The 27,652-nt window shown below is 43.4% G+C and overlaps 1 protein-coding gene across 1 annotated transcript; it reads right to left on the bottom strand.

Annotated features, from left to right (window-relative positions):
- HSDL2 (hydroxysteroid dehydrogenase like 2) lies at positions 1-27,652 on the bottom strand. Its single transcript, XM_080986907.1, has 11 exons — positions 27,452-27,652; positions 22,548-22,711; positions 22,123-22,221; positions 21,392-21,506; positions 11,980-12,083; positions 9,173-9,271; positions 6,106-6,300; positions 5,714-5,785; positions 3,824-4,045; positions 2,717-2,845; positions 1-1,225 (listed from the first exon to the last, which is right to left on the bottom strand). The coding sequence occupies exons 1-11, from the start codon at positions 27,466-27,468 to the stop codon at positions 1,113-1,115; spliced, it is 1,329 nt and encodes a 442-aa protein (XP_080843033.1). The 5' UTR covers positions 27,469-27,652; the 3' UTR covers positions 1-1,112.

Here is a 27,652-nt window from a genome sequence, read left to right as displayed (position 1 = left end):
TTGCCACACAAAAAGATACATTTTATTTCAATTCTCTCTCTAAATACAGTTTGGCAGGATCAGTTTTTCACAGGAGCAAATGTATTAAAAAATATTTCATTCCAAAATACTATTCTCTGAGGTAATATTATAGGCACTTTCGAGTAGACATAGTTAGGATTCTGTTGCAAGGCACATACATCTGCCCCCTTTTAAAAAATAAAAATCTTTGATCACTGATCTCAGTCTAAAAATTCTAAGGAAAAAGTAATTACGTAACTGAAACCCAAATCTTTTTTAAAAAAATAATATTAAAAATAAACCATATAAATCAAAATGTCAGTACTGACAAAGAAAAAAACAGACGTGTATTTGAGGTACCGTATTTTTCCGTGTATAAGACTAGGTTTTCCCCCTAAAAAATAATGTCAAAAATTAGGCGGAGTCTTATACATGGGGCCATCTCCCCCCATTTTCTTAAATCTAAGTCTCCCAAAATAGGGGGCACCTTATACATGGGGGCATCTTATAGACGGAAAAATATGGTAATTTAATGGGCAATTCTAGCCTGGTGTCCTCTGCTTAAGTCAATGAGCTTTCTTACCAAATGATTCTATGGGCTATTCTTTGGGTTTCAAAAAGTAACACGATGTAGGATCAAGTTTTCCTTTTGGGGAATGAAGGCCTAACTCATAGGCACCCCAAATCAGTGCAATTTACTTGTTGTATTCACTGGTGCATGGGTTTTAAGGGAACCCAACCCTTGGAAAGTTTGGAACATGGATACCTCAGAAAAGGAAAATGCCAACATGATCTAAGCCAATATGGGGGTTCACAGTGCCACCAAAAGGAGTAAATGTCCTTCTGCAAATTTATGGTGAATTGATTCTTTGAAAAAAGACATGTTCCACGCTAATCTAGATGCACTTCTTACGAAATACATCTCACTTTAATCACTAGGATTTTCATTCCAAGTAAACGAAGTTAAAAATTGGTGCAGTTATTCCTATAAAACGTCATATATTCAGGAAGTTATAGATTGAGAGTATTTTAAACAAGAGCAAGGATTAGTTATCTTGAAACAGCAAGGTAACTGAATATTTATTGAAAGTTCAACGCGACACCATAAACCGTCACAGTTTGGCATTAAACTGACCCATCAGCCTTTCCAACTTGATTGCTAAGGCCATGTCACCCTTAATTGCCAGCTTCCCAGACATGAAAGCCAGGGTTGGCTTTAGTTTGCCTGAAAAGAGAAAAAAAATGGTTTAAGGCACCACCAAAAGTTGCAAACTGCAGTGCTTCTGTCATGTTTTTCATTTAAGCAACCTCTCTACTTTAAGACCAACAATGACATGGATAGCTTTAAATGTGATGTTGCCACCTCCTGTTTTCATAAAAAAAGTACGGCATTACAGGTAACTTATTTAAGGCATGACCGATATGTTTGCAATTGTGCACAGCGCTGAACCCGGAAGTGACCCAGAAACGTCATAACGACGTCACTGAAACGTTTTAATAAAGTTTTGTTTTTTAAAAAGACTATGCTGAAATGGCAAAGTTAACAGCTAAAACAAGAGAACCTAACGATGACTGGTTTGTGGAGGAATGGAAGCCTTTTTCGGACTACTTAAGGAAATGGTACTGTACGATGAATTCACGAGCAGGATTTAAATTATGAGCAACAGAAGAAATGAGAGAATATATTATTGTTGTTATGGTATAAGTGATAGAAGGTAGGGTGTAACAGAAGGAGAGGAATAAAACCACCATGGAAAATGAGGTGGGGAGTGAAACAAAAAGAGAGAGAGAGAGAATTATTATATATGTTAAACAGCAGAAAATTTAATAAAAATAATTATTTTTAAAGAAAGACATCACTGAAATGTCACTAAGAGGACGGAATGGGGGCGGGGTGGAACAGAACTTTTTCAATGGGTTTCCGATTTCACGCAAGTACACAATGACCCGGAACGTAACCCCCGTGCAAACAGGAAGTTGCCTGTATTATCATTCCAGGTGAGTAACTATAGGGTCACATGTGTGGTGAGGAAGCAAGATCATGCCTGTATGACAGTCACACATTGTCCAAGAGGGCCCCCAAAAAAGAGGCTCTGCACCCCACCCCCCAAAATCGGGGCTTTCCTGCTTTAACTTGAACCCCCCACTGCCAGTTTTTAAGTAGATCGAGTAGATCGCAGTCTTGCCGCTTTCTGTGCTGCATAGACCTCCCCACACCTCATGGATTCTTGTGCACTTTTACATGTGAGGAAGCTCCTGTCAGCTCAGTGAAACTTAGTAAACATGCATTTGATTAAATTGCACCAGCCCTGATGATCTGCATCATCCTACCACTTGCTAACTTTACATGGGGGGAGCAGGTTTGTTGTAAAATGGTGGTGGTGAAATGGTGAAGGACTTGTTGGCATCCCAAATGTGGAATATTTCCACCAACACTCTTCTCTGCTAGCTCACTTCTAACGCTTCCCGTAAATGGCATCCTATCTACAAGCAGAAAAGAAGGTCCTGGACATATAGGAGACTTTGCTAGCGGTTTCTTCTCAAAGGGTAGAATAAAGAAACTGGAATGAAATACATAATTCTACACGCTCCTGAAAATTTATCAAATGCAAGCAGCTCTACGAGCAGACACATTTAAGATTAGCAAAAGTCCAATGGAATAGCTGAGCATGAATACATTTGACTAAATGAAAGGACAGTTGTTCCCAATACCTACCTGAAAACATTTTTACGAAGTCAGTGCTGGACATGCTCATAACCACATCAACTTTTCCTGGTGGTTCTCCGCTTCCTACACTGCCACCTTTGTTCTTAAGATCAATATACCATGTTCCTCCTCCTTCACCTAACACAAGAGTAATGCCAAAATTATGCCACGTAAAATTAGACACATTCATTTCTAAGCTGAACAAATGTCAGATAAGGAGCAACAGCCAATTAAGTCTTTCCAAGAGTTAATGATCCACTGAAATTAATAACTGGAAGTCCAGTGATTTCAGTGGGTCTTCCCAGAGTATGACTAATGTTGGATACCACCCTTTGAAGTTTAAAATCAGTTTCATTATAATCTTTTACAGTGGTATCTCCGGTTACGAACTTAATTCATTCCAGAGGTCTGTTCTTAACCCAAAACCATTCTTAACCTGAGGCGCACTTTCGCTAATGGGGCCTCCTGCTGCCGCTGTGCCGCCAGCACGCAACTTCCACTCGCATCCCAGGGCAAAGTTCGCTACCAGGAGCATCTACTTCCGGGTTAACGGAGCTCGTTACCCTAAGCGTTCGTAAGGAGGACGGTACGTAACCCGAGGTTCCACTGTAATGACATTTCTTTCCCTTAATAATGGCACTATGCTCCCCTATAACTTCCACTGCCAACCCAGCTTATTCTAACCACTAGAGAAAGAGATTGACTGGTACCATCAAGAACAGTAGCACATCTGGTAGTAAACAAAACTTTTGTCCCATTCATCACAAATGACTTTCGCTCAATTTTGGTGTAATTGCTGTTTTGTTGTAACAACCACATCCCTGCTTTTTATGTAGATGCCCAACCTCTTCTCTGTGTGTCCATGTGAACATTCACAAATAAAACATACCCATGTGTGTGTGTTAAGTAGATTGCCATATTTGTCTTTTCAAAATATTTCAGACAGCACCGAGTGTGAATTATTTGAAAACTGCCACCACTATAAAGGTGTTTTGGCATCTTTTCTGCAAAGTACATGTGCTGGTACTATTGAATGCAGGCCTCTTGCCTTAGCCGTGATCCTAGGCCCGCCCAACATAATTTCAGTAACTCTTAAACAGATATAAAGATTCTTACCAGATAATTCAAACCGATAAATTCCTTGGGTTGACTTTACAACTTCGTCACTGATCGCAGCTTTTATAATTTTAAAAGTTTCTGCTACAGGCCCCCCTGATTTTTCAGCAGCAAAATGCACGTGAAGCTTTCCTCTGTCAGGACCTTCAGGTTTAGTTTTGTCAGGACCTTCATGCTTGGGAAGGTCTTGTTTTTTCCCTTCTCTGAAGGTTGGAGTAGCTCCTGTAGGACCAACATTGACCAACAGAGTCAACAGTTACAATAGTGTGCACTCAGGAACTCATATCAAACAAGGAGAAAAAGGTTGGCGGTCCTGAGCACTAAAGCAGGGAAAATACTGGAGCAAGGAGTCATAGCTCGGGGGTAGGGGACATGTTTTTTATGCAGGTCTCACGTTCAATCCACAGCAAAAATGACCAATCAGTGAGCCTTTCCCTTGGAGCCTTTCCCAGTGAGCCAGACTGGTGACTGGGAGCGGCCGCCGAGACCATATAACACCAATCTTGAAAGATCTACATTGGCTCCCAGTACGTTTCCAAGCACAATTCAAAGTGTTGGTTCCCTAACTGCGAGAAGCCAAGTTACAGGGAACTAGCCAGAGGGCCTTCTCAGTAGTGGCACCTTCCCTGTGGAACGCCCTCCCACCAGATGTCAAAGAGAACAACAACTACCAGACATCTGAAGGCAGCCCTGTTTAGGGAAGCTTTTAGTGTTTGATGTATTGCAGTATTTTAATATTTTTTTGGAAGCCGCCCAGAGTGGCTGGGGAAGCCCAGCCAGATGGCCGGAGTATAAATAATAAATTATTATTATTATTATTATCATTATCACTACTATTATTATGTTTGAATGTGATGGAATTCAAGAGAAGAGACATTTAACATTCACCAGGTGCTATACCAGCTTCACTGGCTCTTGATGGAGTACAGGATCAGGTTCAAGGTGCTGGTTTTAACCTTTAAAGCCCTATACGGCCTAGGACCCTCGTATCTACGGGACCGCCTCTCCTGGTATGTCCCACGGAGGACCTTACAGTCTTCAAATAAAAACACCTTGGAGATCCCAGGCCACAGGAAGGTTAGGCTGGCCTCAACCAGAGCCAGGGCTTTTTTGGCCGTGGCCCCAATTTGGTGGAATGCTCTGTCACAAGAGACTAGGGCCCTGTGGGACTTGACATCTTTCCACAGGGCCTGCAAGACAGAGCTGTTCCACCAGGCCTTTGGCTGAAGCACAGTCTGACCTCCTCCTTTTGTAAGCCTCACAGAACTCTAGCCCAATGGTTGCCATTAATTTGACTCTGAATAGATTTTAGAATGTATTTCAATTAAATGATTATGATTTTATGTAAACTGTGTTATTTTTTACTGTTGTTAGCCGCTCTGAGCCTGGCTTCGGCTGGGGAGGGTGGGATATAAATAAAATTTGATTATTTATTATTATTATTATATTTCCATAATCACAGAGAATGTTAGATAAGTAAGTTTGAAAATAATTGTCTAGTTAAATATGACCTCCCAGCCTCTTTGTAGGGCTGTCATGTGCCTTGGAATTAAAACAAACAAACAGAAAAGTCTACTGGGGAAGGGGAACATTTGCAAACTTGAAATGAAAGAAAACTGTTATAAAAGTATGGATTTTTTAAAATTGGCATCTGTATTTTTTATGTAGAGCTGTTGCTGCAATTCTCGTTACACAATATGAGTGAAATATACAACATCTGTGATTCGTGAAGCCCTGTCAATTAACAATGGGCACTTCTGTTCTATTTGCTTGGCACAGAAAGGTCTGCAGCCAGGAAAACTGTTCAGGTGGAGTGTAAAAGGCTAAGTTCTGACCTCCGATTTTAGGCCCAACAACATCTGGGTGGGGTGGAAGGAATTATGTGCTTACCTTGTGCTTCCATTTTCATTGCTAGTGTTTCGGGATCCACATCTAAAAAGAAGTCTGGCAGCAAAGGATGACCTAAAAATAGAGTGAAACAATAAATGAAAAAGTCTGTGTTTTGTATAGCATAATAACGCTATGCAGTTAAATAGATGTAAATGAGAGACATCTCCACATCTTAGCTATTGATGTTTCCTAGCACAACTGAAGCACAAACAGGAAGACAGACTTAGGACTTTACATTATACATAAGACACCAGAGTACACTTATTGGGTCATAAATGGGACACCTGGGAAGACACTCATGGTATTGCAAGCACAAAATACATGGTTTACAGCTATATATTTGTAAACCGGCAAATACGAATGCAATATGCAAGAAAATAAATCTAGATTACCTGGGGCAACCGCATATACATCAAAATTCTGAATTCCTTCTTCTCTCAATAAAGTTTCATCAATGACGAAGTTTCCGGTGAAAGTTTTGGGCTTTGTTAAAATGCAGTATGCGGCATCTGCAAGTATATCTGTTTTCCTGCACTGTTTCTCTACACCAGCTCCTCCCAGCATATCCATTGCAGAGGTATATATAGCTAAAGACACACACACAGGAGAGAAGGGATAAGTTAGCAGTTATTTTACTGCAGCATGCAAGGGGTGAACTAGATGGCCTATATGGACCCTTCCAAGTGTATGGTTCTAGACCAGGGGTTGGTAACCAAAGGCCCATGGGCCGGAAGAGGCCCACGGAGGCCGTTTAACCGGCCCACAAGCCACCCCCAAACCGAGCCACCCACTGATCTATAGCACTGTCTACCAACAGCCTTTAGATCAGGGGTCAGCAAACTTTTTCAGCAGGGGGCCGGTCCACTGTCCCTCAGACTTTGTGGGGGGCCGGACTATATTTTGAAGAAAAAAATATGAACGAATTCCTATGCCCCACAAATAACCCAGAGATGCATTTTAAATAAAAGGACACATTCTACTCATGTAAAAACATGCTGATTCCCAGACTGTCCACAGGTCGAAGGCGATTGGGCCGGATCTGGCCTCCGGGCCTTAGCTTGCCTACCCATGCTTTAGATATCTGAGGTGGTGGAAGGATCGGTAAAGATTTAAAGTTTATAAAATCTTGAAGTCTAGCCATTGCAGCTAATGGGCCAGAAATGTTTAATATTCCATGGAATCGTCACATTCTCTCTCTCTGACCTTGTTCACACATAATGCTAAGCCAAACAACTACTTAACAAGAACCAGCAGGTGTTCAGGTACAGAGAGCCAATATTGTGGTTGCTTCACTCCTCCTCTGATACGGCTGCTAGTGGCACTACCTGGAGCCAAGCCATGTGCAAATGCAGACACATGGCAGGCACTATTTTCACTCAAAAGCTTGGGACACGAGTGGCGCTGTGGGTTAAACCACAGAGCCTAGGACTTGCCGATCAGAAGGTTGGTGGTTCAAATCCCCGCGACGGGATGAGCTCCCATTGCTTGGTCCCTGCTCCTGCCAACCTAGCAGTTCGAAAGCACGTCAAAGTGCAAGTAGATAAAATAGGTACCACTCCGGCGGTAAGGTAAACGGCATTTCCGTGCACTGCTCTGGTTAGTCATGCTGGCCACATGACCCGGAAGCTGTACGCCAGCTCTTTCGGCCAATAAAGCGAGATGAGCACCGCAACCCCAGAGTCATTCAGGACTGGACCTAATGGTCAGGGGTCCCTTTACCTTTTTACTCAAAAGCTTACAGTGCTTGTTCTCACTAAGCCACAGTTTGGCTCAGCATTAGGCGTGAATCAGCACACACACCCCGTTCTCTTTACATATGTATTAACTGGGCTGCAGATTAGGTTTTCATGGTATGAGCAAACTGAAACTATGCAGCAAAATATGAATTTCTGAGAATATCAAGTATAAAAACTATCCCCACACCACCCATAGCAGACTTCTGTCTGAATTTACATAAGAATTATGCAAGCGCTCTCTGCTGAACACAGGGACATTATATTCACACAAAAATGTCACCCCAGGGAAATTATAAGGAAAGGTAATCTTCCTGTGACTGCTTTGGTCCCTCACCACCTCATCCTGATGGCAGATGTGTAAATTTCCCCAGTTAAGTGTTAAAATAACGGGCTAGTTAAGAGTAGTAACACAAACTCAGATCTTCTGGTTCTGTAATAATACAACTTATTAGGTTTTTCTCAATATAGTTAACAAAATTAGATTCAGATATGATGGAGTGGTAAAGTACATCTGTTAAGCAAAAAAGATGAACTCCTTACCAAATGGGCATATAGGGGACGCAGATGGCGCTGTGGTCTAAACCACTGAGCCTCTTGGGTATGCCGAGAGGTCGGCGGTTCAAATCCCCGCAACGGAGTGAGCTCCCGTTGCTCTGTCCCAGCTCCTGCCAACCTAGCAGTTTGAAAGCACACCAGTGCAAGTAGATAAACAGGTACCGCTGTGGCGGGAAGGTAAACGGCATTTCTGTGCGCTCTGGTTTCCATCACGGTGTTCCGCTGCGCCAGAATCAGTTTAGTTCTGCTGGCCACATGACCTGGAAAGCTGTCTGTAGACAAAACACTGGCTCCCTTGGCCTGAAGCGAGATGAGCGCCGCAACCCCATAGTTGCCTTTGACTGGACTTAACCATCCAGGGGTCCTTTACCTTTTTACCTTTTACTGTGCATATACTGTTAACCTACGGCTTTGGTCCTATATGCACTTAGTTGAGAGTAGTGTTAGTATTGTATTGTCTCATTCTCACATTGCATAATGTTGTGGGTTGCCTTTAATTACTTAATTGATGTAGGAGTATGGGAACTATTTAAAAGTCTCCTCCCTCTCTCTGCTCTCTCTGCTCCAGAAGATGGATGTGAGAGTCGTCTTGTTGTTTTGTTATTTGCTTTATAAATAAAACCTTTGATGTTACTATTCCAACCACAGTTGTTTGGCTGCATTCTGCTGTAAAGCACCGAGTTTACTATCTGCAAACAGGCGTTTAATGCTCACAAGTAGGTTCCACTGGAGTTGATGGAATATGTTCCCAAGTAAACAGGCATAGAATTGGGTTGCATCTCAAATAAATAACTATTTTGAAAAAGGTTAATTTCAGTGCGTCAGCTTTCCAGTATCAGATGAGAGCAGATCAAGCCAGAACAGCGGTTCTCAAACTTTTAAACCCCAGAACCCAGCTGGGAGGGTTGAAAATTACTAAGTCCCACCTGTCGCAAAATGGCGGTGCAGGGGCAGACTCACTGTTGGAAAAACACTGTCAAAAACAATGTAAATGAGAATAACAATAATAGTAATAATACATATGCTTCAGAAGTCTCGAATATTGAAGGGAAACTGTGTATACACTTTAAACAAATGCAAGACATCATATTCTCTGAACACATTGAAACAAGAATTAAGTTCAGTCAACCCATCAAAAACATTATATATTTTTAAAAGATATATAAACCTGTTTGAGGCCATAATGCATTGACTGCAACTTCTCCTCTAAATTCTTCTGCCATTCCCAGCACACACATGGACATTCCATATTTAGAAATTGTGTAAGCTAGAATAAGATGGAAAACTAGATTTAGACATAAAAAAATGTTTCCTCCTATATGCAGTACGAATTGTTCATATTTCAGAGGAAAACTCTTATAGCTGGATAGAGGATTGCCAAGAAAGAGATAGGCATTTGGTTGGCTATTAGGGGAAACAGAATGCTGATGTAGAGCAAGGTTTCCATTATGTTCTTATCTAAATTACGGTTGTTTTTCCAAACAGTTTCACAATCTGAATGTTGTAAACAGATCAATTATCTCATAGTCCGACAATGCATTGTGTGAAAAGGACAATGGGACACCTTGCGTCAAAGAACATCACGGAAACCCTGGTTTTGTAAGTGGTGTTAGAAGATTGTCGCTAATATCTGGGCTTGATGTACAACGAGGGAGAAGGGGCTGCAGCTTAGCAGAATAGTGCATTTTTCGCATGCAGAAGGCTCTTATTTAAAAGGATCAGGCAGCAGGTTGTTATAAGAATTTTAAGGTCCCAAATACAGAATAAATATTCATAAATGCACACATATCTAAATATATGAACCATGTGTCTGAAATAGTATGGGAGAGCAATCCTGGAGCCATTTTGACTCTTCCCGATGACCTCAAATATTCCTCTGAAGTAAGGGAGGCAAATGGAGAAAGACTTCCCATTGACTTTTTGCTTGCAAATCCTGTCTTCAGGGCATTTTTGTGTATGAATAGGGTGAGCCTGTGACCTGGATTCTGGAACTAAAGTATTAACCATCACAAAAGAATGGCCAGACTGCCCAGGTAATGCAATCAGTGACCATTATCCTGGCAGACAGGATTTCTGCTGTAGGCTGCCTCCTCTGCTGTAGACCACCTCCTTCTGTGATGTATGTATGCTGTTTTAGGGGGGTGGTCTTGGGCTACATGGTGGGCAATTTCAAAATTCTATATAAGGGCTTGCACACCGTTGTTCAGAGTTCTCCTCCCTCCTGTGTGTGGTGAGTGGGGACCCTGTTGCAACAGTTAATTTCCTTTAGTAAAGATCAGGAAACTAGCCAAGCCGCTTTGCTTCTCAATATACTGTGGTTGGCCTCTGTTTTCTTCTACCAATAGGGAAACCGTTTAAGGACTCTATACAGGCGTCGGAATACCCCATAAGGGAAAGGGAGCAGTTTTTTTCTTATAACGGTAGAAGAGAAAGATTATCTGCCCAAGACCTAGGGAAGCTGCCGCCAGTTAAAACTGACATTACTAGATGAAATGGACAAACAAGACAGATAGCTTCCTTCGTCTCCCTCACCCCAATGAGAATCTCTTTCCTACCTTTGTATCTAATGCATGATCTCTCCTCCTCCCCCCATCCCTTATCTCACATTTCGGCCTCTTTTCATGTATTGATAGCAACAGCCCTCCTATAGTGAAGGAGCTGAGAAACTGCTTTCTGAAGTGGCTTAAATCAGATTAAAATTTAAAAATAAACACAGGAACCACTTGAGTGCCAAGGGCCACCGGTTGGCCATTCCTGTTGCACATGAGCACCTGATTAAGAAATAAAGCTTGCCCTTGACATCCAGCCATGACCTAGGAATTATTTCTGCGGAACGGCATGCAGTTAATGGGACGCACCTTCTGTGGCACTGCATGCCTTGTGTTTCCCCCTGGGTGGGGGGGACATGTTTCTCCAGCTCAGTCCCAAAAAGGAATACAAGGTGTCACTATATTAGAACTGGACGCAGGTGGCGCTGTGGGTTAAACCACAGAGCCTAGGACTTGCCGATCAGAAGGTCGGCGGTTTGAATCCCTGCGACGGGGTGAGCACCCGTTGCTCAGTCCCTGCTTCTGCCAACCTAGCTGTTCGAAAGCACAAAGTGCAAGTAGATAAATAGGTACCGCTCTGGCAGGAAGGTAAACGGCGTTTCCGTGCGCTGCTCTGGTTCGCCAGAAGCGGCTTAGTCATGCTGGCCACGACCTAGAAGCTGTACGCTGGCTCCCTCAGCCAATAAAGCAAGATGAGCGCCGCAACCCCAGAGTCAGCCACGACTGGACCTAATGGTCAGGGGTCCCTTTACCTTTTTAAGGACTATTTGGGAATTAAGTAGAGAAGCTACTGATGTGAACACAAGGTGCAACGATTTAAAGAATATTTCCCCACAAACTTTCAGGATGCAAGTACAGTGTTACCTTGGTTCTCAAACACCTTGGCACTCAAACACCTTGGAACCCAAACACTGCAAACCCGGAAGTAAGCGTTCTGGTTTGCGAACCGTTTTCGGAAGCTGAACATGCTCCGTTTTGAGTGCCACACTTCCGTTTTGAGTGTTACGCTGAGGTCTGTCTGTTTTTGCTATTTATTTTGCGTTTCTGCAGCTTTCTTGTTTTGTTTTTGTGGCTGTGTGGGACCCAGTTCCGCTACTGATTGATTGTGTGACTGCAGTACATTGTTTATTGCTTTCATTTTATGGATCGATGGTCTCGTTGGATAGTAAAATTAATGTTAAATTGCTAATTTAGGGGTTGTTTTTAAAAGTCTGGAACGGGTTAATCCATTTTGCATTACTTTCTATGGGAAAGCACACCTTGGTTTTGGAATGCTTTGGTTTTGGAATGGACTTCCGGAACGGTTTACGTTTGAGAACCAAGGTACCATTGTAGAGGAAAAGAAGGGGTAGAAGAGAGACAGCCTTTACACTTCCTTGAGTTTGGAAGAATTTCAATATAAATGAGCATTTAAAACTATACTTACCACAGTGATTTTTGAACCAGATAGGGTTTAGGTTAATCGGTGGGCTGATATTGAGGATATGGCCAATCTTACTCTTTTTCAAATAAGGGAGACATATTTTAGATCTGGAGAAGCAAATAAACACAAGGGAATAGAGTCAGATTTGCTTGTACTTATATCATGAGCTCTGGTCAGATTTTGGTTTTTGTTGTGTTTCTCTCTCTCTCTCTCTCTCTCACACACACACACACACACACACAACTGGCCCTTTCATATACAGTCTGGGACTTACAGAAGGCATAATTTTTTATTATGTTTCCATCCCACTTATGAATTAAATTAAATTAAATTAAATTAATAATAAATAAAACACCCAGAAGTCAATAACTATGAAGGTTATTAGTAAGAGAGGTTGGTGTGTTTAAACTCTCTGCTATTAAACCCAATGGGATTTCAAAAGGGCATAACTTTGGGCTCAATAATTCTCTTTAGAAATAAGGTTTTAAAAAAAGTAATTTAAAAAAGGGGGGGAAGCGTCATACACATTTCTGAGCCATGTATCGAGATAAAGTATCTGTCTGCAACCCAGTTAATGGCTGGTAGTGTGAATCAACTTGAGGGAGACATTAAACAAGGGCTGGTCAGAGGCTTTTGACCCATTTTTGCAAAAAGAAACCCCAACAACTTTAAATGTGTTTATTTTCTTTAACAGGAAACAGGTACATGCCTTCTGTTTTGCAAGCAAAGGTCATATCAACTTTCGGAGGGGGGAAATCATAATTACACAACAAGAAAGAAAAATTGTAGAGAGAAAACCTAACCCATCAAATACTATTTTAACAAAAGTATTGCCCTACTACATACGGTATGAATGACTAGCTAGTACTGAAGATGAAACACCAACCTTCAGTGCCTACTTGGTAAATTAGAAGGTAATATCTATAATATCTCTGGCTGCACCATGCCATTTGGTTCAATTTTACTCTAGGAGGCAATAAGTGGTTGCTGCCTTTCCAGTAACACCGTTTTAACTCCACCTACAATAGCTTAAGAGCTGTAAAATTATTTATCAGTGGTACAAGCCAGAACTTCCTGAGTCACTTCTTCACCAAGGTCTCCTTGTTTCTGGCCACTATCAAGTTACTCCCACTCTTGTCCTCATTTCTACAGTGTCCAATATTAACAGCCAAACCAAAGACAGCCACTCAGTGGCTGGAATGGAGGGCAGCAGCCTCATTAACAGCAACAACTTTCTTTTTTCCAATACCCTTTGATTAGTTTGCAACCCTATCACCAGTGTACGAAATCTGACAATGCAACTCTATTTGGGTCGCAAAGTCCCCGTTTTGTCTGAAAACTTTTGCTGGCATGGTCTAGAAAGTTAGGGAAGAACGTGTTTGCAGTTCCCACTGACCCACTACTGAAGTGGAAAAGGCAGTGACCCATCCTCTAAGAACCCATGCCAAACTTGGATCTCCAACTGTGATGTGGTTTTTTTTGGACTACAACTCCCATAATCCCTAGCTAGCAAGACCAGTGGTCAGGGGTGATGGGAATTGTAGTCCAAAGACAGATGGAGGCCCGAGTTTGGGAATCCCTGCTCTAGGAGCTGGCAGGAAACTCTCTGGACCCACTAATGCTTGATCCTCCTTTCTGCTTCCTAAGACAAGGCAACACTATGCCACCTACCAATTGGCTAAGGAGAACACAAAGTTCTTGAGCACCAAGTGTAACACGGGAGAAAAGCACATTCACACACCTTTCCAAGATAATTCTCTTTCCTTTGTTCACCTGGAAATGGTCCTTCCATTACCACTCCACTCTCTTATGAGTCTTTGTTTACTAAGTTATTAGATCGGGTCTGTGTGTGGAAAATCGGTGGGATTTCAAGAATAGTCCTGCTGGCAGCTACTCTTTCTGATGAGCTTTTGGAACTCCTGATTGGGTCCCATCTATACACCTCCTCCTCTTGTCCAGTAAAGCCTTGCTGTGGCTCAGAAAGGCCTGCTCATTCAACTTCCTTTTCAAGTTTTCCCCTATAACAGGTATGGCCAAACCTGGCCCTCCAGCTGTTTTGGGACTACAACTCCTATCATCCCTAGTTAACAGGACCAGTGGTCAGGGATGATGGGAATTGTAGTCCCAAAACAGCTGGAGGGCCAGTTTGGCCATGCCTGCCCTACAATAAAGGACCCTTGCTATTGCCCCCTGCATTTCAGACAGAGCGTATGGAAACGGTATCATTTGTTCTTGCTCAGCTCTCAGTTTCTCTCCTGTGCCAACTTCGCAATCTCTCTCCACCCTTTATAAACACTGAATCATCACAACCCTCTCTCTTCTTACCCATCTCTATCCCTGCCTTCTATTGCTAGGCAGGCTTAGCGCTATGTGTGAACAGAGTCTGTACATACACAGGATACCTCAGAAGCTTTGAACTGATGGAGCACGTTTGCATGTAGAAATAAGGCAGACTTTCTTACTATGGTTCGTCAGGAATGAGCAGTACAGTCGTACCTCGGAAGTGAAACGCCTTGCGAGTCGAACGTTTTGACTCCCAAACGTCGCAAACCCCGAAGTGAGTGTTCTGATTTGTGAATGCTCTTTGGAACCCGAACATCCAACGTGAGTTCCACGGCTTCCAATTGGCTGCAGGGGCTTCCTGCAGCCAATCGGAAGCCACGCCTTGGTTTCTGAACATTTGGGAAGTCGAACGGGCTTCCAGAACGGATTCTGTCTGACTTCTGAGGTACGACTGTATATGAGTGACATGCTGTCTGATTGCTCCAGCTTCACTCTTCCAGTGGTTGTGGTTTATTGTGCCCTAACAATGCAAACAGGGACGTGGGTGGCGCTGTGGGTTAAACCACAGAGCCTAGGACTTGCCGATCAGAAGGTCGGTGGTTCGAATCCCCGCAACCGGGTGAGCTCCCGTTGCTCGGTCCCTGCTCCTGCTCACCTAGCAGTTTGAAAGCACGTCAAAGTGCAAGTAGATAAATAGGTACCGCTCTGGCGTAAACAGCGTTTCCATGCGCTGCTCTGGTTCACCAGAAGCAGCTTAGTCATGCTGGCCACATGACCCAGAAGCTGTCTGTGGACAAACGCCAGCTCCCTCGGCCAATAAAGCAAGATGAGCGCCACATCCCCAGAGTCGGCCACGACTGGACCTGATGGTCAGGGGATCACTTTACCTTTACCTAACAATGCAAACATGATCACTACCCAACTTGAAGAGATGGTTTGCCATCGGTTTGCTGATTGTGACTTCTTAGAGAGCCACCAGCCACAATCTCTGGTTCAGACTTTATGCAAAGCCACAGTTTCTTGCTTTGTTTACTTCACTTACACCTGGAGAGCTGCAAAGCAGAAGTGGCCAGGCAGCGGGCATCAAAGCATGTTGCTCTTTCCAGATAAACCACAAAAAGCTTGAAGTCCTGGCTTATTGTTATGTGCGAATGCAGCCACAATCAAAACAGTATCAAATTACTCTCTTTGGAAAGGCACTTCTCTCTATAACTCAAATAGCTATTTTCCTCATTTAATGTATTACAGAATTAAGAGCAAACCCCCCCCCCCAAGATATTCCCCATAAATAAGAATTGGAACTATCAAAACTGCCTGCAAGTATTGGTCAGAGATAATGCTACTAAGCAAATAATATACAGTGGTACCTTGGGTTACATACGCTTCAGGTTACAGATTCCGCTAACCCAGAAATAGTGCTTCAGGTTAACAACTTTGCTTCAGGATAAGAACAGAAATTGGGCTCCGGCGGCACGGCAGCAGCAGGAGGCCCCATTAGCTAAAGTGGTGCTTCAGGTTAAGAACAGTTTCAGGTTAAGTACAGACCTCCGGAACGAATTAAGTACTTAACCCGAGGTACCACTGTATGGAGAAAAATGTCTCTCCCACCAAGAAACCAGTGGACCCAATACATCTGAAGCATATCATCAAAACATTCCTCTACATGTTATACTGTCAAAGGCATTTGCTTTCCTGGAGAATTTTGCATGAAGTTCTCTTTTAAAGAAATACATGTTTACAGCTATAAAGGCACATTTTAATGAAACGTAATTAAAAAGCTGAGCAGGGTTAGTAAAAGATATGCCCTGAGCTTCTAGGCTTTCTAGTCAACCAATGAATTTAAGCCACGAGTGATCTTAATAATTAAAGGTGTCAAGGCACAGCTCTAGGGCAAGAGTAATAAGACACAAGAGTTTGCTGAGGACTGCTTCAATGGAATGTTTGAAGATTGAGAAGGCTCTGTTTTCTGAGCAAATTCTCACAAAAGTAATACTGAAATTCATGGATCAAGTTCTCCATTTAGCATGTCAGTTTTGGATGCCAGTTAAAACTGCCAGATATAGCGCCTCATGAAACAAACAGTGTCTACATGGCTACATTTCCCCACAACCAGCTACCTACTTCTCAGTAATTTCAATTTCATAAGGGTGGAAATGCTTTTTATCTCTGCAGATGGCAGAGCAAACAAAAGTAGTTCTATAGGAGCTACAGGAATGCCTTTACAGACAACCCTTAGACAAGTATTTTCAAGTTCATAAATGCTGTTAAGCCAGCAGCACACTGCAGAAGCAATTTACAATGCAGTGATAATGATGAAATGCATTTAGAAACCGATATAACATTAAGAACATAAAACAGTATTAAAAATGTCAGAGATCAGAAATGAACAGGAGGCACTGAACACTCGACCGAACAATATGGCTGTTGCACGCTTAGCTTCTCTGCACAAGGGATTCAGACAGGTGGGTGGCCACACCCATCTTTCAATCATGTGACACCGTAATTGCGTTGTGTGACTGCCAAGTGGGTGCCCCACCCACCTGCCAAATTGGGCTTGCAACGTCAATCCTGATAAGGACCTAGCCTAGGAAGCCAAAAGGGGTTCTCTATCCCTGTTTCCGGAAGCATAACCTGGAAGTAGACCAAGCACCACAACAGAGGCCTTGGGACAAGAGGGCTGTTCCCTCTAAAATGTTTAGACGTCCTGGTATGAGAGTTTACCCGTTGTTCCCTCTCACTGTCAATAATGCCAGGCAGTAGCAGTATAATCTCCATTAACGTCCAAGGGCTATAAAGAATAGAGACACAGCTTCCTAACCCCTTTACCCAGGGACAGTCAATGTGGCGGCCTCCAGACGTTCTGGACTACAACTCCCATCATCCCCAACCATGCGCCATGCTGGCTGCGGCTGATGGGATTTGTATTATAGTACAGCACCTGGAGAGCAATACGTTGACTACCTGTGCCTTTCCTCTTCTGCAATAACAAAACTGGTAGCCCAACCTGATGCTCCAGAAAAGAGCACCTTTTTCAGTAGCAGCATCCCAGCGCTTGTGCAGGGAGGAGGGGGAACCTTGCTGCTTGCCCCAGTTCAGTTGGACTTGGTCACAGTGATAAGACTGTTAGGGTATTGATGTTCCGTTCCACCTTAAAACAGATGTGTGGATTGTTGTATGTCACATGTCTGTTTACACTCCAGCACAGCTTGCTGGGAACTTCCATTTGTGTGTATAGCTATTGCTTTTGCTGCTTGCTCTTGGACATGAAAGGGAGAAGACATGTTTTTTCCTTTGTCCTGATATACGCTGAATAAGCTGCCTGTAAATATGCTCTCACGGCCGTCTCTTGCCACTTCTGTCTGCGTGGTGTTATTTACTCTGCTGATTAGAGTGTGCTCCAACTTCTGAAGCTGCAGGTTGCTGTTTCATGCTGAGCCAAGGACAGGAGATCGCTAGGCTACCGGCTGGTGGGCTGGAGCCAGCTGGGGGTTTGCAAATTGTCCCCGTTCCCTTGGAAGCATCCCAACAAACACAACTACGATCAGGAGCAAAGGAGACACAGAGAGAGACTCAAGAGCAGCAAGGACACCGGGAGGGTAAATAAGTGTAAGGTGGGGCCCATAAGAACAGTATTAAATATCTAGTTGGATCTGAAGAAGACGCTAATTATACAACTAGCAAAACCGTCATCATCGTGACAGATGGGTGTCTGTGGAGGAAGGTCTTGCAATGGTGCGAAATTAATAATAATAATAATAATGCGCAAATGGACACACTGTTCCCCTCTGTTAGGGCCTTCTCATTGTGCAGGGCTCTGCTCACTGCAGTTATGTCTCCAACAGAGCACTTTGTCATTTCTCCCTGGGAAGAAAAGTAACCATCCATGGTTTTTTTTAAATGCAAGACAGTATACAAGAGGGTACTTGGGGACACTGTGTGGTAGTGACTAGTAGTCATTGCCCCTGGCGACCCCAGCTATTGAGAAGCCAGTCTGATCCTATCTGCACAGGTGCCACCAGGGTTCTGCTTCTTGGCCACTGTGGAGTGTGACAAGATTGTTGAGAACTTGCATATGATGGGAATGTAAAAAGGTGAAATGCTTCTGGGAGATGATATATAATGAGTTGAAAAAAATGTTGAAATATACATTTATAAAGAAACCAGAAGCATTTCTCTTGGGTATTGTTGGAAACGATATAAATAGAAAGGAATGTACAGTGGTGCCCCGCAAGACGAATGCCTCGCAAGACGGAAAACCCGCTAGACGAAAGGGTTTTCCGTTTTCAATGCACTTCGCAGGACGAATTTCTCTATGGGCTTGCTTCGCAAGACGAAAATGTCTTGCGAGTCTTGAGATTTTTTTTTCGCTCCCCCCCCCTTTTCTAAGCCGCTAAGCCTTTAATAGCCTTTTAGCAGCTAATCCGCTAAGCCGCTAAGCCTTTAATAGCCGCTAAACCGCTAATAGCGCTAATCCGCTAATCCGCTAATAGGGTTGCTTCGCAAGACGAAAAAACCGCTAGACGAAGATACTCGCGGAACAGATTAATTTCGTCTTGCGAGGCACCACTGTAAGCTTTTTCTATATGCAGTAACAGCAGCAAGAATGCTATTGGCCCAAAAATGGAAGCAAGAAGAATTACCAACGATGGAAGAATGGAGGATGAAATTAATGGACTATGCGGAACTTGATAAACTAACGGGAAGGATCCGAAACCAGCGGGACCAGAAGTTTACCAAGGACTGGAGTAAATTTACAGATTATTTGAAAAGTATTTGTGACGACCAGACGACGTTTGTAGTTTTGCAAGAAGTTCTGTGAGGAAGAATATTAGAAATATTGCAAAAATGGAGAAGGAGACGTGATATGTTAAGAGATGTAAAGGCAATATTAAGTTAGGAAATGCGTAAGAAGTGATTAAGACGGAGGATTATCAGAGGTGCTGATGGAAGTCCAATAAGAATGTATTTGTGATAAATTGTGTGGTATGTTTTATAATTTTGTATGTTAAAAACCAATAAAAATATTTTTTTAAAAAAGAACTTGCATATGAAAGAGCATTTAAATTAAGGGGGTGGGACAAAGACACTAACTGCTCTCATATCCACTATGGTAGCACTCTTTGAATACCCTTTTCCTCCTCTCTTATCTGCTAACGCGCAAACATTCTGAGCTCGGCAAAGCGAAAGAAAAAGAGGAACGTTTTACGTTGCCAAATTGTGTCCGTCAGCTGAGCCTTGCCTAAGAAAGGCCGGTGTTACTGGATATACGGCAGTTATCAAAAGAAAGCGGGTGGGGCTGCTGAAAGGCTCAACTTGCGCAAGGTCCCCTCTTACTGCACAAGCCTCTGTGCTGCTCCCGCTGAGCCAAGGGAACAGCAGCAGGCCTGGGAATGCGTTTTCTGCAGAAGCCCAAGTAAAAGAGCAAGGCAGAAGGAAGATCAACAAATGAAGCAAGACAAAGAAGATAAGAAAAATATCCTTGCTACAGGTTAAGTTCTTAAAGCAAAGGATTTAAGACTCTCTAGGGCTGCGATTACCCAATCATGGAGTATGACCTCTGTACTAGAAACTGATAATTTCCACAGTACAGTGGTACCTCGGGTTACATACGCTTCAGGTTACATACGCTTCAGGTTACAGACTCCGCTAACCCAGAAATAGTACCTCGGGTTAAGAACTTTGCTTCAGGATGAGAACAGAAATCGTGCTCCGGCAGTGCAGCGGCAACGGGAGGCCCCATTAGCTAAAGTGGTGCTTCAGGTTTAGAACAGTTTCAGGTTAAGAATGGACCTCCGGAATGAATTAAGTACTTAACCCGAGGTACCACTGTATACCTTTGAAAGTAATCACTGCCTTTTATTTTATTTATTTTTTTTAAAAATCAAGCAAATTTCTACACTTCATGGTGGGTACAAAAGAGAAATGAGAGGAGTTTCAGCAAATGGCCAAAAAAACCCAAAAAAACAACCCTAGACAAATTTGTATACGTAAGGCTTTTTACTCCTAATGCCTCCAAGACCACCAGGTACAAGCCATACCTTGGAAGTCGAACGCCTTGCCAGTCAAACATTTTGGTTCCCGAATGTCACAACCCTGGAAGTGAGTGTTCTGGTTTGCAAACATTCTTTGGAACCCGAATGTCCGTCAGGTCTTCTGCAGCTTCCGATTGGCCGCGCTTTGGTTTCCAAATGTTTTGGAAGTTGAACGGACTTCTGGAATGGATTCTGTTTGACTTCCAAGGTAGCACTGTACTGTTGTTCCTAGTCACCACATTCTAACTTCTAATTACCCATGCAGAATTTAGCTGGATTTGTTATAAGAATTTAAGGTCTCAAATATGTAAAATAAATGTTTATAAATGTACCAGGCAAACATATACATAAATATATAAACCACATGTCTGAAAACAGTTCAGGAAATCAGTCCTGAAACCATTTTGATTCTCCCAAATTGACTTCAAATGTTTCGAAATGGGAAAACCTCCCCATTGTCTCTTTGCTCACAAATCCTGTCTTAAGGGCGTATCTGTGTATGAATAGGATGAACCTGTGACCTGGATTCAGGATCTGAGTATTTACCATCACAAAAGAGTAGCCAGACTGCCCAAGTAAAAGCAATCAGTGACCATTATAAGATACCCTGGAAAACAGGATTTCTGCTATAGACCGCCTCCTTCTGTGATGTATGTATGATGTTTCAGGGGGGTGGTCTTAGGCTACAGTGTGGGCAATTTCAAAAGTCTATATAAGAGCTTGCACACCAATGTTCTGGGTCCCTCCTCCCTCCTGCGTGTGGTTGTGAGCACCCTGTTGCAACAGTTACGGTAATAAAGATCAGGCTTACTAGCTGCTTTGCTTCTCAATATTCTCTGGTTGGCCTCTGTTATTTTCTCCTACCGATAGGAAACCTACATAAGGACTCTACACAGACTCTTGGGTACTTCATAAGGGAAAAGGAGCGTTTTTTCTTATAACGATTATCAAATTCAGAATCTTTCTCTCTAAAAGGTCAACAGACTCTAAAGCATCCAGGATTGTATTTTGCCCATAATGTCTCCAATTTGATCCAGTGAACGAAGAATTACTGAGTATACAGAGCTATTTTTAAAGATTTGTTATCCACAAACACTTACGTGAGGTAGGTTCCTCTTGTGTTGGCACTCATCATTAGGTCCACTTTTTTTGTAGGCGTATCCAGTGTGCCAGTTAAAGAGATAGCACTTGCATTGTTCACAAGAACATCTATCCCTGATTGTTTAAAATAAGACATTTATGCATCATAAAAGTCAACCATTTAAAACATGATAATTATTACACAAGGATTAGCCACTTTGAAGGTTGGGGTTTTTAAAAAATATTCAAGCAGGTATATAAACTTTTACAAAATAAATAATTATTTAACACAATTGTTTTGTTATTGAATTAAAAAAAGACTTTTAAACTGTGTAATTAGTGATTACTACACTCAACATGGGACGCGGGTGGCGCTGTGGTCTAAACCACAGAGCCTAGGGTTTGCCGATCAGAGGTTGGCGGTTTGAATCCCCACGACAGAGTGAGTCCCCATTGTTCGGTCCCGGCTGCTGCCCACCTGGCAGTTCGAAAGCACCTCAAAGTGCAAGTAGATAAATAGGTACCGCTCTGGTGGGAAGGTAAACGGCATTTCTGTGCACTGCTCTGGTTCGCCAGAAGCAGCTTAGTCATGCTGGCCACATGACCCGGAAGCTGTGTGCGGACAAACGCCAGCTCCCTCGGCCTACAGCATGAGATGAGCACTGCAACCCCAGAGTCGTTCGCAACTGGACCTAACGGCCAGGGGTACCTTTACCTTTACACTCAACGTAAGCTGCAGAATTTAATTTACCTCCAAATTTCTGGACAGCCTGATCCACTGCATCGACAATTTGCTCTTCTTCTCTGACATTGACAATGCATGCTAAAGCCTTTCCTCCAGCTGCTTCAACTGCAAAAGAAGGGCATCACTTAAGTCAAAGAATAGCATACACGAACTAAATACAAGAATACTTCTTTTTTAATATTTTGTTGGAAGCAGTCCAGAGTGGCTGGGGAAACCCAGCCAGATGGGTGGGGTATAAATAATAAATTATTATTATTATTATTATTATTATTAATTATTATTATTACTCTCTTCGTATGAACAGGGCCATGGGTGGGAACTGGCACCGGAAATATCCATGGCAAGGTTAGTTACTGGATGCAGCTCTCAAAGGTTGCAGCAGATGGTGGCACTCTGATCATAATCTATGCATCTCTCTCTTGCAAGCTTACTTTCTTCTGCAGCAGTGTAGATAGTTCCTGGAAGTGTGCGATGCGGCACTCCAGTCTTGGCAGCTATCACAATATTTGCCCCATCCTTGGCTGCCTTCAAGGCTATCGCTTTTCCAATCCCACGGCTTGCACCCGTGATAAAGAGAGTGCATCCTGCCAACCTCCTAAAAATAAGTGATAAGACAAACAGTTATCTTTTAACTACTGAGAATAGATAAAAGAAAATGCAGGATTAGAATCACCTGAAATTGGCAAAGACCTGAAATTCAGTGGAAAACATGCTCTTAAATTCTATTAACTAGAAACCACAAATAACATGACTATAGCTTTATAATTTACCAAGGCTGGATCTAAAGATAAAGGTAAAGGTAAAGGGACCCCTGACCGTTAGGTCCAGTTGTGGACGACTCTGGGGTTGCGGCGCTCATCTCGCTTTACTGGCCGAGGGAACCGGCGTACGGCTTCCGGGTCATGTGGTCAGCATGAATAAGCCGCTTCTGGCGAACCAGAGCAGCGCACAGAAACGCTGTTTACCTTCCTGCCGGAGCGGTACCTATTTATCTACTTGCACTTTGACGTGCTTTCAAACTGCTAGGTTGGCAGGAGCAGGGACCAAGCAATGGGAGCTCACCCCGTCGTGGGGATTCGAACCACCGGCCTTCTGATTGGCAAGCCCTAGGCTCTGTGGCTTAGACCACAGCGCCACCCGCATCCCAGGCTGGATCTACACAGCTATAAAAAAATGCCACAGGGGGGGAAAACATTCTAAAAGCTCACAATGAAAATTATCACTGACTTTGGATTTCAGTTCTACAGAGCCACCTGGTGACACATTGTTATAACGTTATAAATCGACTAGTGTAGCTGAGTCCCCAGTGCATTCTATTTTGCATACATTGACTCAACTTGCATAACTGAGTTTATACAATTTGTTTTAACTGCTACATGGTAAGAAAATGATGACATTGTAGCCCACAAGTCACTTGCAATTTCCAATGCTATTCCGATCTTGCCCCTGCTCTGTACTTTTCTCAATGTCACCAAGTACAGGAATGCCACCAGGTACCTCCTCTTCTGGCAACTGAACTTCATCCCAACTATGGCATCTAAGGCTCACACACGAAGCGATGAAGCTGCCTTAAACCAAGTTAGACCATTGGCTCATCAAGGTCAGTCATGCCCCTTCCTGAAGATGCCAGGGACTGAAACTAGGATCTTCTGCAAGCAAAGCATGAGCTCTACCCAGTGGCGGAGGAAGGGGGGTACGGGGGTGTGGTTTGTCCCGGGTGTCATCACTGAGGGGGGAGTGACAAAATGAGGTTTTTTAAAAGTGGGCTCACAGAACTTTTTAGGAGTGACGTGGTGCCTTAGGCCTGCAGGTTCCATGCTACCTGAAACAGCAGTGTGGGACTTGCGTCTGCCTACTGCCTCTCCCTCAGCAGCCCTACAGCTGAGCGGGAGGCGTTGGAGAGGCTCCAAGCGTTGCAGAGGCTAGCCCCACCCCGATGGGAGCGGATCGCCCCGCCCCCCGGCTGCAGGACACCCCCCCACACCAGGCACCCGAGCGGCTAGCTATGCAGCTGGCGCCATTGTCGCCTTCAGACAAGTAGATTGCCTATGGTTGCCTGACCCACATGTGAAATGAAGCAAACTTTCTATTATTATTATTATTCACAAATCAGAAAACACATACTTCTTTCAGCTCCTGGAAATAACAACCGAATCATGAATGAAAGATTAAAAGAAAGCTGAAACCCTAAGCATGATCACTTGAAAGCGAACTCCATCAAAATCAGCTGGATTTATTTCAGAGAACATATACTTGGGATGACAGCATTAACATGAAACATTATCGCTGTCTCAGAAATCTAACGTATGGCAAAGCTCACACTGCAAAAGTGTATTTTGCCCCTTCTGTGCAATCTTAATATTTTTTTTCTGGTGCCTCTACTTTGACTCATAGTGTGACGGCATTTGTTCATTCCATCCAATGCCTCCCAGACACAATACAAACTGTTTAACACCTCTTTAGAGCAGCAGCTTTGCCAATATATAGAGGCAATGGGGTTATTCAATTAGAGTTCTTACCATGTTGGAGTTATTTAATTTCCATTACCTTGGATGCACAGTAATTCATTTCCCCATTTGTCTGAACTGGGGTCTAATTGATTCCAGTGCCCTTTCAGTGAAACCCTCCCATTAACACACACACACACAAAATGGGGTGGGAAGTTAAAACACCACAGGACCTCCCACCCTTTTATTACGGGAGAATAAATGTAACACAACATGAGAGAGGAAGGCAATTGACCTTCCAAGTAAGTAATTTTAGTTCTTACGTATTCACTTGACAGAGCAGAACCACACTTCCATTTTTAAAAATTGGCAAATGGTCTAAGAAAATTAGTCTCATCCTTACTGCATGTCTCAAAACTGAAGTAATTTTTTCCCCTCTGTTATTGGTATGTAGCAATCCAGAAGCCCAGCAATGGGAGCAGGCAATTAAAAGATTTAATTTGCCTGTTGAAATTCTACTGGCAGCTCAGTCTGGATTCTGCAACCATACAGATGACTACAAGCTGCAACAGTAGGGCTACTTGTAACAATTTGCAACGTGGACAAAGCAAGCCACAACAGGATTCAACCTGTGTTCTGCACAAAATTCACTCGTAATCTTTATGAGTGCAGATCACTTGAACTGATAACTGCTGATCTTCTTTGAAAAATAAATCCTATGCAGTGAGCTCTTTCAGTCAATAAGGCCACATACTTCCCAACTGCTCCATCTTCTCACAATTTTTGCAAGCTGAAATCTTTATAGTCCAAGTGAGGGCAAGACTCCTTATGGCAGGGGTAGCCAAGATGGTGCCCTCCAGATATTGTTGGACTACAATACTCATCATCCCTGGCCATTGGGCCATGCTGAGCAGACAAGATGGGATTTGAAGCCCATCAGAATGGGGGGGGGGGACCAGAATGGGGAATGCTACCGCTGCATTGTTGAATTTTTCACTTGTACCACACACATTTACACATAGCAGTGGGCAAACAGACTGCAAAGATTAAATTCTGCAAATCTTTTTCTTATGCACTGCATAACTCATCTGTAGGATAACTACTGTGAGATCTGAAATAGCTATGTGTCATGTGCTTAGAGCTCTTAAGTAAAATGAGTGCTACACTGGACTTGTTATACTTCATAAGGAAGCTCACATAGATAAGAGAGAAAAATCAATTCCTTAATCACAGAAGAAGAAGAAAAAGAAGTAGTGCATGTTTCTCAATGAGTTTCAAACAAACTCTTCAAGAAGGGGAAATCAAGTACAGTGGTACCTCTACTTACGAATGTGATCCGTATCGGGGTGCCATTCGCACCCCAAAAAGTCTGTAAGTAGAGTGCTGTTACTGTGCGTGCACAAAGCGCGATAAAGCGCTTCTGTGCATGCGCAAAGCACGATCGCTTCTGCACGTGTGGTGAACCCAGAAGTAAACACGTTCACCACATTTGTAACCTGAAAAGCCGCAACATGAAGCAAACGTAACACGAGGTATGATGGTAGTTTCTCATAAAAACTGCTTGGGACAATTTTTCTGCAACAATACACCTAAACAGTGACACTTTACATTGTTGCATGTGGCATGTTACTTAAATGAGATGGTGCAACACAAACTATGCACAATGTTCTAAATACAATTATACCGTAGATTTATATAAATGCATGACAACACTTGCTGTTTTAGCAATGGCCTCTTTCTTAATCACCCCGGTACAAGAACACACCTTTCCACCAGTGGTGTCGACTGTTTGGTTACGCTGCCCACCAAAAACCTCTTTTCCGATTCAGGTTCTGACTGCATCAGTATATATGTGAACAAGTGATTTGTTTATTTATTGCCCCATGCACTCCTTTAGATTTAACCGAACCTGAATGGCTGACTTGCTTTCCAGTTTGGAGAAACCACTTCAAACCTCTCCACACTTCTGGAAAATCCACCACTGCAAATAGTACTACTTTGTGTCATCTTACTAACATTTGGCTACCTGCGCAACTATGAAAGGTTTGCATTGCTGTTTGCAGTATGGAAGCAAAGAGGATGGCATGCTGCTGACGAAGGTTAGGCACACATGGTCAAGCACACATTACAGACAGAGGTCACCTACTTGGCTCTGTGTCCTCTTTCTCTTTCCTCCCCAAGAGGAGCCAGGGTAAGCTGCCGCTGATTTAGCAGCTGTCAAGTTTCGAGCCTCTGCCCCCCTTCAACCATGTCTTTCAACAACGGCTAGACCTGCAGGTCCAGGAGCATCTGTTTTGCCCCGTCTCCGACCTGACCAGCCCAGCTGTGGAAGTGCCGATTCGGGGTTGCCACCTTTGACCTAGCAAAATACTGGGCAGGGCAGGGGAAGTTGGTGGACGGTATTATTATTATTATTATTATTATTCCCATTTCTGGGAAAGCTCAGTCGGTACAGCACTAGACTCTTAATCTCAGGGTTATGGGTTTGAGCTCCACATTGGGCAACAGATTCCTGCAATGCTAAATGACCCTTGTGCTCTCTTTCCAAACAGTTCTATGATTCATGACAATCAATTGCAGCCTAACAGGATGGCCCGCTCTAGAATTTGTCAAACACATACATGAATTTGCGCACCTGTTCAATGCATGACCTTTCACACACATGCATTTGGAGAAGATCCCTAACTTTGCAAAGAGAGAAAGAGAGAGAGAGAAAAGACCTGCAATAAAGGACAAAGCTGCTATCAATACAGGACGCAGCATTTTGCACTGAAATACGGGGCAAAACCTGCATTATACAGGACAGGCTGGGGGGGCGACCCTAACTGGGGGCGACCTACTCGCGACAGCGCGTGGCGGGAGGAGAGCGGGAGCCCCTCGCAGCTTACCCTGTGTTGGGCAGCATGGCCGGGTCCGGAGGAGGAGCGGGAGGGGGGGTCCTCTGGGCAGGTGGCAAGTAGCAGAGCCCAGGCCCGGGCGGGACGGCGCCTTGGTGCCTCGCACGGCCGCTCAGGGGGCGCAGCGCCTCGCTCGGAACGCTCAGCGGCGGAGCAAAGGGCGCAACAATCAATCGCGCCAGCTCACTCCGC

Source organism: Podarcis pityusensis, assembly GCF_964106645.2.
Source record: "Podarcis pityusensis genome assembly, chromosome: 17".
In the NCBI taxonomy this organism is placed as follows: Eukaryota; Metazoa; Chordata; class Lepidosauria; order Squamata; family Lacertidae; genus Podarcis; species Podarcis pityusensis.
The sequence above is the reverse complement of the archived record's forward strand: the minus strand, read 5'-3'. Positions and strand labels throughout refer to the sequence as shown.